General features: G+C 37.1%; 1 protein-coding gene across 1 annotated transcript in view; it reads right to left on the bottom strand.

Moving 5' to 3' along the window:
• The window catches only part of LOC150095871 (protein qui-1-like), a 126016-nt gene that overhangs the window by 13847 nt on the left and 97415 nt on the right, over nt 1–14754 (bottom strand). The window contains exons 21-23 of the mRNA XM_090409551.1: nt 6827–6989; nt 5592–5790; nt 846–1082 (exon numbers count right to left, since the gene is read on the bottom strand). Of these exons, the coding sequence (XP_090265677.1) occupies nt 846–1082; nt 5592–5790; nt 6827–6989 (599 nt within the window). The remainder of the gene's footprint in view (nt 1–845; nt 1083–5591; nt 5791–6826; nt 6990–14754) is intronic.

The raw sequence follows: 14754 nt of genomic DNA, 5'->3' as shown, positions 1-14754 counted from the left end.
AACCCATTACACTATCAATTAGTTTGTACGTTCTCCACTGAATGTATGAGGAATTCAAATATATTGTACGGTGAAAGCTTAATCAGGTAAAGGGTTTCTGTGAATTCAGTGACATTTATGTTTATTTTTTGAAAATGAACTGTTAGCCATCACAGAGACTGTTCCCTTACAAATTGATTGCGTCTCTGCTTGGAGAGAGACTTCAGACATTTCTTTTTTGCAAAAATTAGCATTAATGGGGGCAAGATGTATAGTCCGAGTAGCAGGCTACCAACATTTCATTAGAAATGTTATTTAGTAGTTTAACACTTTCATTGCCAAGCTGAAAATTGGAATTTCGTGTGGTGGCCAAATTTTTTTTATTTAGTTAGCGACGTCCACCATTTGGTGAGAACTCGCATCACGCGATATCGCTTGATTGGCAATGAACATGTTAATGAGCCATTCTCTAAACAACAGGTCACTGTCAGTCTTTACAGATCTAGGATTACACAAAAAACAGTGAACGAATGCAGCTCAGCAAATCATTGATAAAAGCCACTGCTAGTTTATCGGAAAGATTACAGATTCAATCTGCATGTAAGATATGAATGAACCAGTGGACGAAATGATTTTCAATGCTGCAATCCATGTACTTCTTAATAACGTTAAAACATGCTCCCCAAATTGTCTGTTCAAATCAAGCTACATTTCAAATAGCCCCCCCCTCCAGGCACACATTCATGGTGCTGAAAAACATTACCAGATGTTTTTTATGTCTAAATAAGGTCATTCGATGTAGCATTCCTTGATTATAATAGAAAATACTGAAGTAAGCATTTAAAAAAAAATACATAAAAATCTACCTGATGGTTTTGTTTCTTCACTTGCAAGCAAACCTTGCGGAAGTTCAACAGTCATTCCTTTGGATGGATTGTTGAACAGGTGAAGTACTGCTACTTGAATATTGTTAGCTATTTGTACCACTAGGTGGCTCATATTCACTGATGCTGCCATGGTTACTATAGAAACATGAAGATCCAAGATTGAGATGCGTTCTCCATTTTTGGTGTTCCACAACTGCATTGTATTGTCAGCTGCAGCTAAAAATATACATACATTCATAACATTACTAATTTTTATTTAAAAAAAAAAAAAATACAATGTTACCTAGAAATGGACATTTTATAATCTTACAGATTGTCATATTGTTGAGCTTTTACCAGGGAGGAAAAAACCTGTATTGTACAAAACTGATTCAATAAACATCAAAAGAATGACAAACACACTCTATATTGAAGCATGGGGAAAAGATAAAAACTCTCCAGCAAACATATCCCTGAAAGAAAATGAGTACACTAAATATGCATAAAACAAATGAAAGATTGCTGGATGATGTATAGATAAAATGAAACAAAAACATATGGGCCCTGTACAATCTTTGGTGCCACTTTCAGTATTGCAAAAGAAATTAAGTTAGCCAGTATGTTGATGATGGACTGTTAACAAGCGAAATATTTGATCACATTGGGGGGGGGGGGGGGGATACAAAGATTTAATTTTAGTAAGTAACATTAATGAAGCTTCACCGGCCTATATCTAGCCAAACAAGTGTCATGATTCTTTTTAAGTAGAAATTTATAATACTTGGACAGATCTTACTTTCGTTGACATGAAAGCACAAGATGCTGAAACAATTTTGTGTTCAATGTTCTGAAAAATAACTTGGATGCATTCATTCAAATGCTCCAATTGTGATGCTTAGTTGCAAATCAGGGATAGGCACCAGACACACAGTATTTTATCATTATTTGGTGTGTTTAAATCATTTAAACATGTTCATGTGTAAAATTTACATGATTTTTCAGTACCCAACAAAATGCAGAAGGAACTTAATAATTCTAGTCTTAGGACTTCTAAAATTATGAAAGAATGATCTCGAGTTCTTGGGCCAAGATCAACTCTTTCTCTATAGTATAGTATGCTTATTGTTAATATGTTCAGAAATGGCTACCTGCATCACAACAAATTCTTCTTAGATGGTTTAACATTTAATGAGTGACATACTACAAGAAATATCACTACAGTATCGCAGCATCAAGAAAAAAAATAAACTTGCCAGTAGGCATTTCAGAAAACAAATGACAAAGATTGGATGAATGATAATAATAAATTTAGTTTAATCCTTTATCCAAGTGTGTGCAAACAAAGTTTGTGCCTGAAAGTATCTTCAGGAGTGGGGTAAAGTGGTGCAATTCCTTGCAAAGGTGGAGCAAGCTGCCAGCACTCCCATCTCTCATAATGCAAAACACATCTCCTTGCAGATACGTATAATGTTATGCATTAAGGGAAGGGCCACTACCCAGACTAGTTTCGACCTTTATTGAGGTCTCTTCAGTGGGAGCCAGGCCCAAGTGGAGATACCAAGGCAGAAGCATTAGCAAGGTCATCTCCTCCTATAGGAGCTGCCAAATGGTGTGCCACCTTTTAATTAAATTACTCTGGATTTAGAGAAAGATGTTAAAAGTTTATTTTTCACTTGGTTAGACTATAATAAATTTAGTTTAATCCTTTATCGGCTATCATATAGTTTTTGATATCACTAAAATCATATTTTGTTTTAGTTCTCATAATATTTCCAATTATTTTAGTTTTTTAAATGCTTAAACAATCAATGAAACAAAAACGAACCTTTTAAATCAAATTTAACAACCTTCTTTAGAACGGAATGAAATCAAACATGAAAACCAGACTGGTGAACTCTTGTGCTTGTTTTTCATAACTATGAACTAGTGAACATACTTGGAACAAGGTTCCGGAAAAGAAAAATTGAATCCAAAGAAATCTATATCAGTGAGTTAGAAAGTGTTTTGAAACATTGCCATAATCCTGGGGTTCCATTCACTATACAAAATACTTACAATATCCATAAGCCTGTTTGCCATTAGCTGTTCTCTGGAGGCAAAAAGAGGGTTTTGAACTAAGAATATTATAATATTCATATAAAGGCAGCTATTGTCCAGTTCAAAATGTTACATATTTCATGGTAGTAAATATGACTAACCATCCATTTGATTCCTGAGAACAGACACACAATCAGTTCAAAAATTAGAGAAATTAACACATAATTATTAATGATAGGACTCAAAAAAAAGAGGGGGTGTGAGGAGACTACATACATGCTAGTCAAATGGTGTTTAAAGTGAAATACAATAAATAAAATCTTATTTTAATTTAGTTTTCATTACTGACTAAGAAAGAGTGGAGGAAAAAACAGTTAAGATATTACCTGTTACTCATTGGCAATATAATATAATAACATTTTACTGAAACAATGAATATATAATAACACTGATTTAATAAATAAAATTTGTACACCTGTCCAAAAGAAACTGAACTTTTCGAAAATAGAAGAAACTAGTGGCGCCACCTGTTGTATCTTTTTGTTGTCGAAAGCGGTAATCTTCATTAGTGTTGTGTCAATTGTTTATGAAATTTGCTTCATTAGAAGCCAAGTTATAGTGGCAAGAGCGACAGTGTGTTTTGACGAACGGCGTGATTTCATCAAAGAAAACCCAAAATCGTCCGTGAGATTGAAGATGAATTGGGGATTCCAAAATCAACTGTGCACAACATTTTGACAGAGTTTGGGCCTTCGTAAATTGAATTCGCAATTTGTTCCCTTCAAGTTGACCGACGACAAAAAAAAAAAATGTATCGAAATGAACACTGCAAAGACATTAAAACCTCTCCTAAGGCCTCAGACTTCCTTGAAACGATCGCTACTGGTGACGAAACGTGGCGTTTTGAGTATGAGCCCAAAACAAAGCACCAGAGTGCTAAGTGGAGACCACCAGAAGAGGGGCATCCGAAAAAAAGTCGCTTGAGGAAGTCAAAAGTAAAGACAATGCTGATTTGTTTCTACGATTCCAACAGCATCGTTCCGCCTGGTCAAATAGTTAATGGTGAGTTTTATCTCGAAGTTTTGAAGCGATTGATAGCGAGAACTCGTCGCGTACTGTATGAATATCGTGACGACCGACTATTCGTCAAAACATTGTCACTCGTGGTATCATAAACAGTTGACACAACACTAATGAAGGTCGCCGCTTTCGAGAACAAAAAGATACAACAGGTGGCGCCATTAGTTTCTTCTAGTTTCGGTTTCTTTTTGGACACGTGTATTATTGCAATTTGCCTCCATAATCATCTAAATATTTTTTTTGCAGCAAAATTACTATTAACATCTTTTATCTTGCAGAAGACACACTGATATTAAATTGGGATGGGGTTTGTATCTTTCATCAGATTCATATATGTACTATCTTTTGAGTTTCAGCTGGTATCTGCTGCAATAAAGTCATGAAATAACTAGTCACAAGTTAGCCTAGTGGCTCTGCACTTCACAACCATATGCTTGGGGAAGGAGTGTCCTAGGTTCGATTCCCGTGAGGAGCTGAAGGATCTTCCTCAGCCATAGCCAAGTTGGCCGATCTTGGATGTGGACAGTAGGGTTTTTTCTGCAGTTTATCCTGGGGTTTTTCATCCCGCAAACCAGCCTTGAGAACGCATCACTACAGGACGTAGAATACACTGAGGTATAGGGCTGACCACCTTATCCTGTGAACGGTTTGAGGTCCGACGATTAATAAATCCTCAACCCCGCAAGGTAAAAGGAAGATGATGAGAATAACTACTCAAACATAAAAATTAAAATAAAATCACTGGTGGGATAAATTTAAGTGTACGTGGTTAATTTCAGCATCCACAAGTCCGATCAGAAGATGCAAAAGCAGCAAAGTCTGGTTCAGGGACTAGTCTTGACTTGAAGTTTTAATCTGATCAGCCAAGGTTAAATTGTCTGAAATATAGGTGACTTTTTTTAAAATAGGAAATTGGTAACTTTTCCATTTGAAATTTAACATTCACTCACTCACTTTGCGAAATCCCCAAAATTGATCATGTCACATGGAATTTTAAGCATTACTAGTAACAACACTCAACTGAAAACACATCTAGTAAGCAAGGGACATTTATAAAGGGTTTGTCAGAGATCACCAAACTTGGGTTCGTAAGCAAAGTCACTTGGTTTTACCAGGCTATATCCGAAAGAAGATGAGTGAAGAACATAATAATACAAGTCAATCCTTGGTGTAGGAAAGCAGAGATTTCCTCTGAAAATTGGAGTTTTTAACTGCACAACTCTGAAAAAAAAATTGACCATAGAACTCATGCTATTTTGCATTTTATTTAGATGGGAAAATTATCTGCCATGCTTTCAAAACCTCCAGTACCTATGGCAGTTAAAAAGTTCAGACTAATTGCTGACAGTTTTGAATAAAGGAGAATTGACATACCCTTTGGTAAATAAAATTGCATTTGAGAATTTATTAAGTTTATTTTATTATAATGGTTTTGGGTATAATAATTCTAGTACTTGAGTGGCTGTCATTTTGGGTTCATATAACTGCATTTCTGAGAATGAAGATTTCTTGGGATGTACTGTTGACTGAAAATGATCAAACTGTTCAGTCTGCTTTAGAATTCTGTCTACTCACCACTAGTTGTGATATTCAAAAGGATGAAATCAATAGTACGAAACATTAAATTACCTGATATGGCAACACTACCATCCAGCGTAAGTCTTACACACTGCACGGTCTCAGTATGGCTGTGCAAAGTAAAATTGTCACTTCCAGTTGTCATATCCCAGAGAATTAAATTACAGTCCGTAGATCCTGATGCTACTAAGGATGGACTGTAAGGTGCTACATCGACACAAGTGACATCTCCTTCATGTCCTACTAACACCTAAGTAAGAAAATGTATGATTTTATGGGTATTGCATCATTAACATGAGGAAATTAGTAAGTTTATTTCAATTACTTTTTAGGACTCTTTTCCAGAGTTGAATACTATGCTTTATATTTATACAAGGTGTGTTCAAACGAGACCGAACTTTTGCTATGAAGACTTTATTGCTCATTTCAAGCACTGTCCCCTCTACTGGTGATACAACATTTCTTCCAACATGGAAGAAACGTTTGGAACGGTGTATTGCCAGTAGAGGGGGATACACCTGGGACATTGTTTCCAAACCACAGAAAGTGGTTTTAAGTTTGGGAAAAAGTCTGCTGGGGCTAATTCTGGAGAATAGGGTGGATGGGGCACAACAGATGTCTGAAGTTGCAGACGAGGAGCAACGCATGAGCTGGCGCATTGGCATGGTGCAACATCCAATTGTTTTCCCACAATTCAGGTCTCTTCCTGTGCACAGCATCTATCAAATGCGCTAAAACGTCCTGGTACAACTCTTTGTTTACCATCTGACCACATGGTACAAATTCATAATGGACAATGCCTTTCCAATCAAAAAACACAACCAACATCACCTTGATCTTTGACCAACTCATCCATCAAAGCTTAAATCACTCATACAGTCCTCCCTGTATGCTTGGTTAAGCAATTGTAATGTCTCTGTAATATTTTTACCAAATTTGCAGCAAAATTTCGCACACACACGTTCTTCAAGCTCTTTCGTTGTCACTAAACTGACAAACAGCTTGTGCATGTGCTCAGTTCAGTGGATGTAACTTGATGACTAATGCTCACAGCAGAAAGGGACAACTGGCAGTTTGTTATCAATACCCGCCGCTAGTTGCACCTATGTGTTGGTTGGTGCACTATATAAAAAGTTCGGTCTTTTTTGAACACGTCTCGTATATATATATTCGAATCTAGTACATTATTCGTCTTTAAACTAAGATATGTTGCCATTAGCATTTCATAATTAAATAGAAGTTATTTCAATTTAATTATCCTTTAAAAAAAAACAGTGATTGCTCACTTGAGTAAGTTTGCCAGATGCAACTTCCCACACTTTCAAAGACATATCTTGGGATCCAGTAACTACAGTTCTGCAATCATACGTCACTGTATAACAAAGAATGACATCACTGTGGCTGACAGATTTTTCATTCTCGACATCCATGACTGGCCAGAAACGAAGACTGAAAAAATCAAAATGGATATATATATTAAAGTTCCTTCGAAAGGAAATAATGTTAAGGATAATATCTTGTTAAATTTTGACAATTTCTTATGGCTATATAGCCTACTTTCGTTTAGGAGTGCCCCTTTTTTACAATGTCATTGGCTTTTTACTAAAATCTTAGGGCATTACTGATGTGTTATAAAAACAGCTATATGAAGTATTTACTAAAATGAAGAGCCGAAATGCTTCTCTTCGGCGGTACAAAATTAAATAAATTAAGCGGATATTAAATCCAACATCATTTCAAAGCCGAATACAGAAACTATATAAAAGTTTCGTGCGAAAACTGAACAGAGAGCAGATTGCTCGCTGGTTGTGTTTCTTTTCTCACAAACTTTGCTAGTAGACTATCTCACTCTACAGAACTATTGCTAGCAGGTCTCTAGACTTCAAGGATTTACTTGCGTTTACACGCAAATAAATCAAGATGAACGTGTCAGATATTGACACCATCATAGACTGGCTCGATGAAGAGCTGGTACTTTTCTTAATAAATAAGCTTCACAAAAAGTTCAAGCTTAAATAGCCTGCAAGTATGATCGATCCTGACATCATCATTGACTCGCTCGACAAAGCGCTAGCATTCAGCTTTATAGAGAAGCTTCTTAAAAATCGAGCTTGAATGGCCCAGCTTCCCAAATTTCTATTCCTTACCCGGGACTGACGATGATGAAAATGAAGACACTCCTCAAATGGAGGAAAAAGTTAATCAAGCAGTCTCTGCCTCTACTCCCTCTGATCAAGAAGAGACGCACTTATGCAAGAAGCGCAAAACTCTCGCCTCGGAGCCAACAAATGATATTGGCATGAACGAAGATGCTCCTAATTCAGACTCTGCTGCCTCCTCCAATGAAAAGGTTTCCCCAGTCATCCTAAGGAAAAAGCAGAGATGGACAGCCTTAAGAACCATCATTGCTAACCTGCAAGCAAATAAACTAATCTACTGCCAAAAAACATAGACGAGGGCATCAAAATTTAGGTCCGCTACAGTGACAGCCTACAGAAACGGACGCCAGAGGTATTCAGTATTATACTCACATCGGAAAAAAATTTGAAAGTGGTACTCCGAGGAGTATCCGAAGACATTGACTCAGATGAAATAGATACCGACCTCAACTTACAGGATCTACCTCCTATAAAGGTCAACAGAATGTATAGATCAAATAAAATCCCTATGCCTCTAGTTCTTGTGGAGATCCACATTTACAAAAACATATACAACTTGAAGTCAATCTGTGGACTTAAAATCTCGCCAGAACCATGCCCAGAAGTTATGCAAAGCTCAGTACAGATGTTTAAAATGTGGTGAGACCCACCCCACAAATACCTGTGCCAAGCCAAAAACCACCCCCGCTAAGTGCGCGAACAGCGGCGGCCTCACCCTGCTAACTATACAGGGTGTATTTATCACCCCAAAAACAGGCGGACTGAGCTAAACAGTCAATCTACCTCATTATCTAAAACAAGTGCTTCAGAAACTCAAACTCATCAGTCTCCCACTAGTTCGAACAGGGAGACAGGTTCTCACCCACCATTAACTGAGCCTCAAGAAGATGAAACTTCAATATCAAACAAGGACGTATGCCGACGTGGCCTGCTCCAAAAAGACAGTCCATGACTAGAATCTGCCTAATCCACATTCAAATATAACAGCTGTCATCACAGCTGTTCAGTAACTCAAATCCATCACTAAGACTACATTCCACAGCAAACCGAGTCCATCTTATCAGCACTCTCTGATGTATAAGAAAAAACTCACCCCAGATAAAATTCTTTAAAGGTTATTGCTTGGAACGCAAACGGTCTCAAAAACAAAATACTACAAATACAAGAATTCAATGATAGATATAATCCGGATATATTATTAATTAATGAAACTCACCTGAGATCTGCTGACAACCCCAAAATCAGAGGGTACCAACTTTATATGAATGCAGACTCGAATATAGAGGTGGTGGAACAGCCATCCTCATCAAAAAATTACATCAACCATCATTCTGTAGCCAATCCTACCACCACTAATCTCGAAATCACAGGTATTAATGTCATCACTAACTCCGTCGGAAACCTAAAAATCTACGCTGCTTACAACCCACCATCAAAAACATTGCTGACCTCAGATCTGAATGCCATCCTCGGAGTTAAAGTGCCGGTCATTATCGCCGGAGACTAAAACGCAAAACATCATGCCTGGAGCAGTAAGTCTACCAATAAGAATGGCTGCATCCTGTTTAACTACTCAAGTTCAAATTGCGCAGCTGTGGCTGGCCCCTCAGTACCAACTCATCACTAGCCGACTGGTTCTCCGACGTGTTGGATATAGTTGTCCTCCAGAATGTTAAATTACAGTACAACCTGGAATCACTGAACGAATTATCCTTCAGATCTGCTCCAAATGGGTAATCAGAATGGACTGCCCCCTTCACCTCACACCTTCATACCTTGGGAAAAATTATCCAAAATGCTCCAAAACTGCATTGGCCCTTCCTCATATTAATTCCAAGGAAGTCGAATGTGCAGTCAATAAATTACTCATCAAATCAACGCACCTTATCATCTATCACCTAAAATTCAACTGCTTCCAAGCCTAAACGACTACCAGAAGATATCATTAACTTAATCAGGGGAAACAAATAAGGCACGAAAAAGATACCACAACACCAGGGCACCCCCCAAGACAAACAATTTCTCAACTGAATAGTGCAGTGAGAGATGCACTTAAAGCCCACAGAAACAAATTATGGGAAGACAAATTAGTTCCATATCACCCGGTGATCGAACCATCTGGAAGCTGCTGAGAAATATCAAAAACAAAAATAAATCTATTTCCCCCGCCTCTCAAATCTGATCTAAGCATTATTCACACTGATGCAGAAAAAGCCAAAACTATAGTTAAAAATTTACAAAAACAGTGCAGCCCTTCATACGAAAACCTAAACTTTAATCATATTTATAAAATTCACAGCCACGTCAGATATGTGCTAAAACGGTCTGATACCTGTACCAGCCAACTCACACCTACTTCTCCAGCTGAAATGTATGACATTATACAGTATTTAAAGAATAAAAAAAGCTCCTGGGCCTGACAACATATCCAACAAAGTTATTAAACTGCTGCCCTGAAAGGCCATTTTATATCTTACAACAATAATAAATGTGCGATGTTCAGATTCGAGTATTTTCCCTCTTCATGGAAGTTAGCAGACGTCGTCCATTTTTATAAGCCTCGCAAGGATCCACAGCAACCTCAAAGTTATCGTCCCAGAAGTCTGATTTCTAATTTAGGCAAAATTGCAGAAAAAGTTATCCGTTTCAGAATTCAAGTCTCTGTAAACAAGTTAAATATCCTTCCTACAGAACAGTTTGGCTTTCGCCAGTTTCACGGCACTACTCAACAAATCCGTAGACTAATTGAGTTTATTACCAAAAGCTACAATTGGTACCAATACATCGGAGCAGTTTTTCTTGATTTTGAAAAGGCTTTTGACAAGCTATGGCACTTTGGACTACTATACAAGCTGATTTTAGCCAGCATTCCATTAGATCTAGTCCACCTTATAAAGTAATTTCTTAGTAACAGACGAACTAAATGATGCATTATCTATCCAGCGACGAATCTTGGTAGGAGTCCCTTCTGGCGCCGATACTTTTCTCGATTTACATGGCAGACATACTGCATAATCCAATGTCATCTATCATTGCCCTCTACGCTGACGACACAGCTATACTAGCTAGATCTCTTAAACCGCATCTCGTCACCAAGAAACTGCAAGAAAACCTGCTGAAACTAGAGTACTGGTTCTCCTATTGGAGATTGCAAGTAAACCCTCAAAATAACATCACCGTGCTTTTCACTAAAAACTCAATATCTCCTAAAGAAGACATCTTCCTATTTAATATCAAAATTTCCTGGAAAGCAGAAGTCAAATATCTCGGAGTACTGCTGCACATAAAACTAACCTTCAGTCCACATACAAAAACCTCCTGTACAAAGGCATCAAAAGTCATAGCACAGCTTTACCCTCTTATCGATAGGTATAGTAAACTATATAGCAAAATCAAATTGCTTCTCTATCAGTTGATGATTCGTCCCATTATTACTTATGCGTCCCCAGCTGGCGCCACACTTAAAGCACAAATATCCTCAAACTGTAGAGAGTGCAAAACAAATGCCTACGCATGATTTCAAATGCGCCATGTTATGTCAGAGATGTTCAACTTCATCGGGACACAAATATCCCTTATATCTACTCTTTCCTGCAATCTTTAGCATCAACATCGTCTTCACATCCAAATGAATTAGTACGACAAGCAGCAAACTATGATGAATCGGATTTCTCCAAATATAGGAGACCTAAGACCATCCTAATTCCTAACGAGGATCTATAACTCACATCCACTCGGGTAAACTTTCCCTACACAATAAAACTTATCAGATAGCAGGGATTATAAAAGCATCTTGCTTCACCCTTGTAGACAGTAACGTTTTTTTTTTTTTGACGACCAGAGAGCTTGCGGGAATACACTTCCGCCATACTACGAGTTGCCCTAGCCGAACCTTCGGCTCCTATCGGTCCGTTTTGATAAGCTTTCACTGGTTCCTATAAGGTTCAACTCGTAGTATGGCGGGGGTGTATTCCCGCAAGCTCTCTGGTCAATTTTCGGACGAAACTTTCATAGTTTCTATATTCGGCTTTGAAATTATTTGAAAAAACCCGGGTTTTTTCAAATAATTTTCACACATTGCTTTACCCCACTTTTCCACCCCCCGTTCCTATAACAGTTTAACAACAGATGAATACATATCGCTGGGATAAGGAGACAGCCAACAACATCCCAATAGGTATGTCCGAATTTTCCTCCTACATTATTCTTCATATATCTGTTTTTATAACACATCAGTAATGCCCTAAGATTTGAGTAAAAAGACAATGACATTGTATAAAAGGGGCACTCCTAAATGAACGTAGGCTATACAGCCATAAAAAATAATATTTACTTAGAGGAGTAACATGGGAATTTTCCCCAAATTAATACCTTTAACAAGATATTTCTTGATCTTCCAAAAAGATAACTGTTTTTTAATCTTTTTTGGAAGATCAAAATATGCTTTGTTTTAATGCTAGAGGCATTGATATGGCAAAGAGATTGGCTAACATTAATTTTTTACGAAACCTTAGTTTAATGATATACGTTCTGGAAGAATTTTCATTACTTTCAATTAACATTCAGAAAAACGCAAAAATTAATCAAACGCACGATAATTGCCTTTGGAAATTTTAAAATAAGTACTGGAAAACATCAATCTCAAGTTGAAGTTATGATTAAATCAGATAACTTTATTATATTTAATGAAAATAATTCAATGCTCTTCCTAGAAGCAGTGAATTATTCACCACATGAATTTATGTCTATTATCAGATGATGAAAACATTTTAAATTATTTCAATTTATTAGAACTAACTTCACTATAGATAGCTGGTGGGGGATGTACCATTTAAGTGAAATCTTAAAATATAAAATTTATCTGAACCATTTTGGGGATTTTGTAAGTAATAATGTAGAATCAAAAACTGTTTCAATGCCTGCAAGTATTCAAAAAGCCAAAAAACAGTTTGGCGCTATTGCAATCAGCAGTGCTGAAGCCGAAAGAGGTTTCAGTTTAAGGAACGTTATTTGCGAGGGTGAGAAACAGTTAAGATCACAATGACAATTTTATAGAAAAAATAGTTAGTGGATTGGGAGAAATGTTATTTTTCAAATCATGCTTGAATCGTAACATAGATCGGATACAAGAGATCAAATTGCTATAAGGAAATTACAATAAAGACATGGAATAACAATAAAATATTCAAACTGTTGTACACACATTTTTTTTTTTTTTTTTAAAGCCAGTTGTTAAAAAATTACCAGCACACTACTGAATTTATGTTTTCTTTTTGTAGTCTTAATTTAAATTGGCTATTTTGGTTTAAAGAGAAAGAAAAATGTCTTTCATATTGGTTAACTAAGAATGATATAGTTATAGGGTTGAATGTAAGGGTATAGTATTTTCAGGCAGGACAGAGATGATAGAATGGGGGGTGGGGTTTTACTAATGATAGACGAAGCGTTAAAGCCAAAAATGGTAGAAGTGCCTCAAGGTGACAAGTATGTAGAGGGCAGTTCATTCGAGGCTGTTTGGTGTGAGATAGAGATTAACAAGGCGAAATATGTTATCGGTTGTTGCTATAATCCAAAGGGTATAAGGAAGAATGTAGATGGCATGTATAGGCAAATTAGCACGATGAGTGAAGGTCGCGTAACTATTATGGGGAATTTCAACTTTGGGGACTTAGAGTGGGAGAAGGAATGGTCTCAAGGAACAAAGGAAATGGAGTTTATACAGTTACTAAGAAATAACTACCTGAGACAGCATGTAATGGAAGGGACAAAAGATTCTAGAGTGTTAGATTTGGTCATAACATCGGAGAACCTATCAATAAGTAATTTAATTACACTGTCTCCACTTGGGAAAAGCGATCATGTGGTCTTGACCTAGGGGATTGTAAGATGTGCTGAATATTCTGTTAAGGGATATATGTGGAATTACAAGGCTGGTGATTATGACAAGCTGGGAAGTCAGCTTTCAGCAGTTCTATGGCATGAGAATTTGAAAGGGAGAGATGTTGATGGTGCATGGGATATTGTCAAGGAGTATTTAAAGAAAGCTATATCAGACTGTATTCCCAGAGTCAGAAGGAGAAATCAAGTGGGAGTAAGATGGATGAATAATATTATTAAGCAGGAGTTGCAGATAAAGAAAAGGTTGTGGAGGAAGTATAAAGAAAATGAGATCAGTGTTCCCATGAGCAGTACAAGGTACAGGCAAAAAAAAAAAAAAAAAAAAAAAAAAAAAATCCAAAAGAAACCCTAAGGAGTTCTTTCGCTATGTGGCAAATAAAAGGAATAACCATGGAAAGATTACTTTAAAAAGTGTTGATGGTAGGGAAATTACAGAAGCAAATCAAATAGTTGAGTTGCTTAGTGATCATTTTGCAAAAGTGTACCAGCCTGATTGTGATAGTGCAGTGTCATTGACTGATGAGAGTCTAGAGATAGACGAAATAGAGGTGCATAATATATTACAGAACCTTAATGCTAACACTGCCATTGGGTTAGATGGCATATCGGCCCATGTGTTACGAGAATGTGCAAGAGAATTAGCACCTACTCTAACCAGGCTGTTTAATTTAAGCCTCAGTTCTGGTAAAGTACCAATAGAGTAGAAAGAGGGGAAAATAATTCCAATGCACAAGGGAGGCTCCAAGACTGAGATTGCAAATTATGCACCAATCAATATATCTGGAGTGGTGGTTAAGGTTTGGGAGAAATTTGTAAAAATTAGAATTCAGGACTGGGTGGACAGCAATATGATGCTTTATAAGGGGCAACATGGTTTTGTGAAAGGTAGGTCTTGCCTCAGTAACTTGCTTACTTTCTATAATAAAGTAACAGTAGAGTTGGATAAAGGAAATCCTTACTCAGTGATATTGCTAGACTTTGCAAAGGCAAAGATTCCACACGGAACTCTGTTGCATAAATTAGGGCAAATGGGTATGGATCTGAAGCTGGTGATTTGGATTAGAGGATGGCTGATGGATAGATACCAAAGAGTAGTTTACGGAGGAGCTGAGTCCAGGAGAAGGCAAGTGAATAGTGCTGTACCTCAAGGCTCAGTC

Source organism: Typopeltis vanoorti, chromosome 19 (assembly GCF_054136105.1).
Source record: "Typopeltis vanoorti isolate ZY-2024b chromosome 19, IOZ_Tvanoo_1.0, whole genome shotgun sequence".
NCBI classification, from domain to species: Eukaryota; Metazoa; Arthropoda; class Arachnida; order Uropygi; family Thelyphonidae; genus Typopeltis; species Typopeltis vanoorti.
The sequence above is the reverse complement of the archived record's forward strand: the minus strand, read 5'-3'. Positions and strand labels throughout refer to the sequence as shown.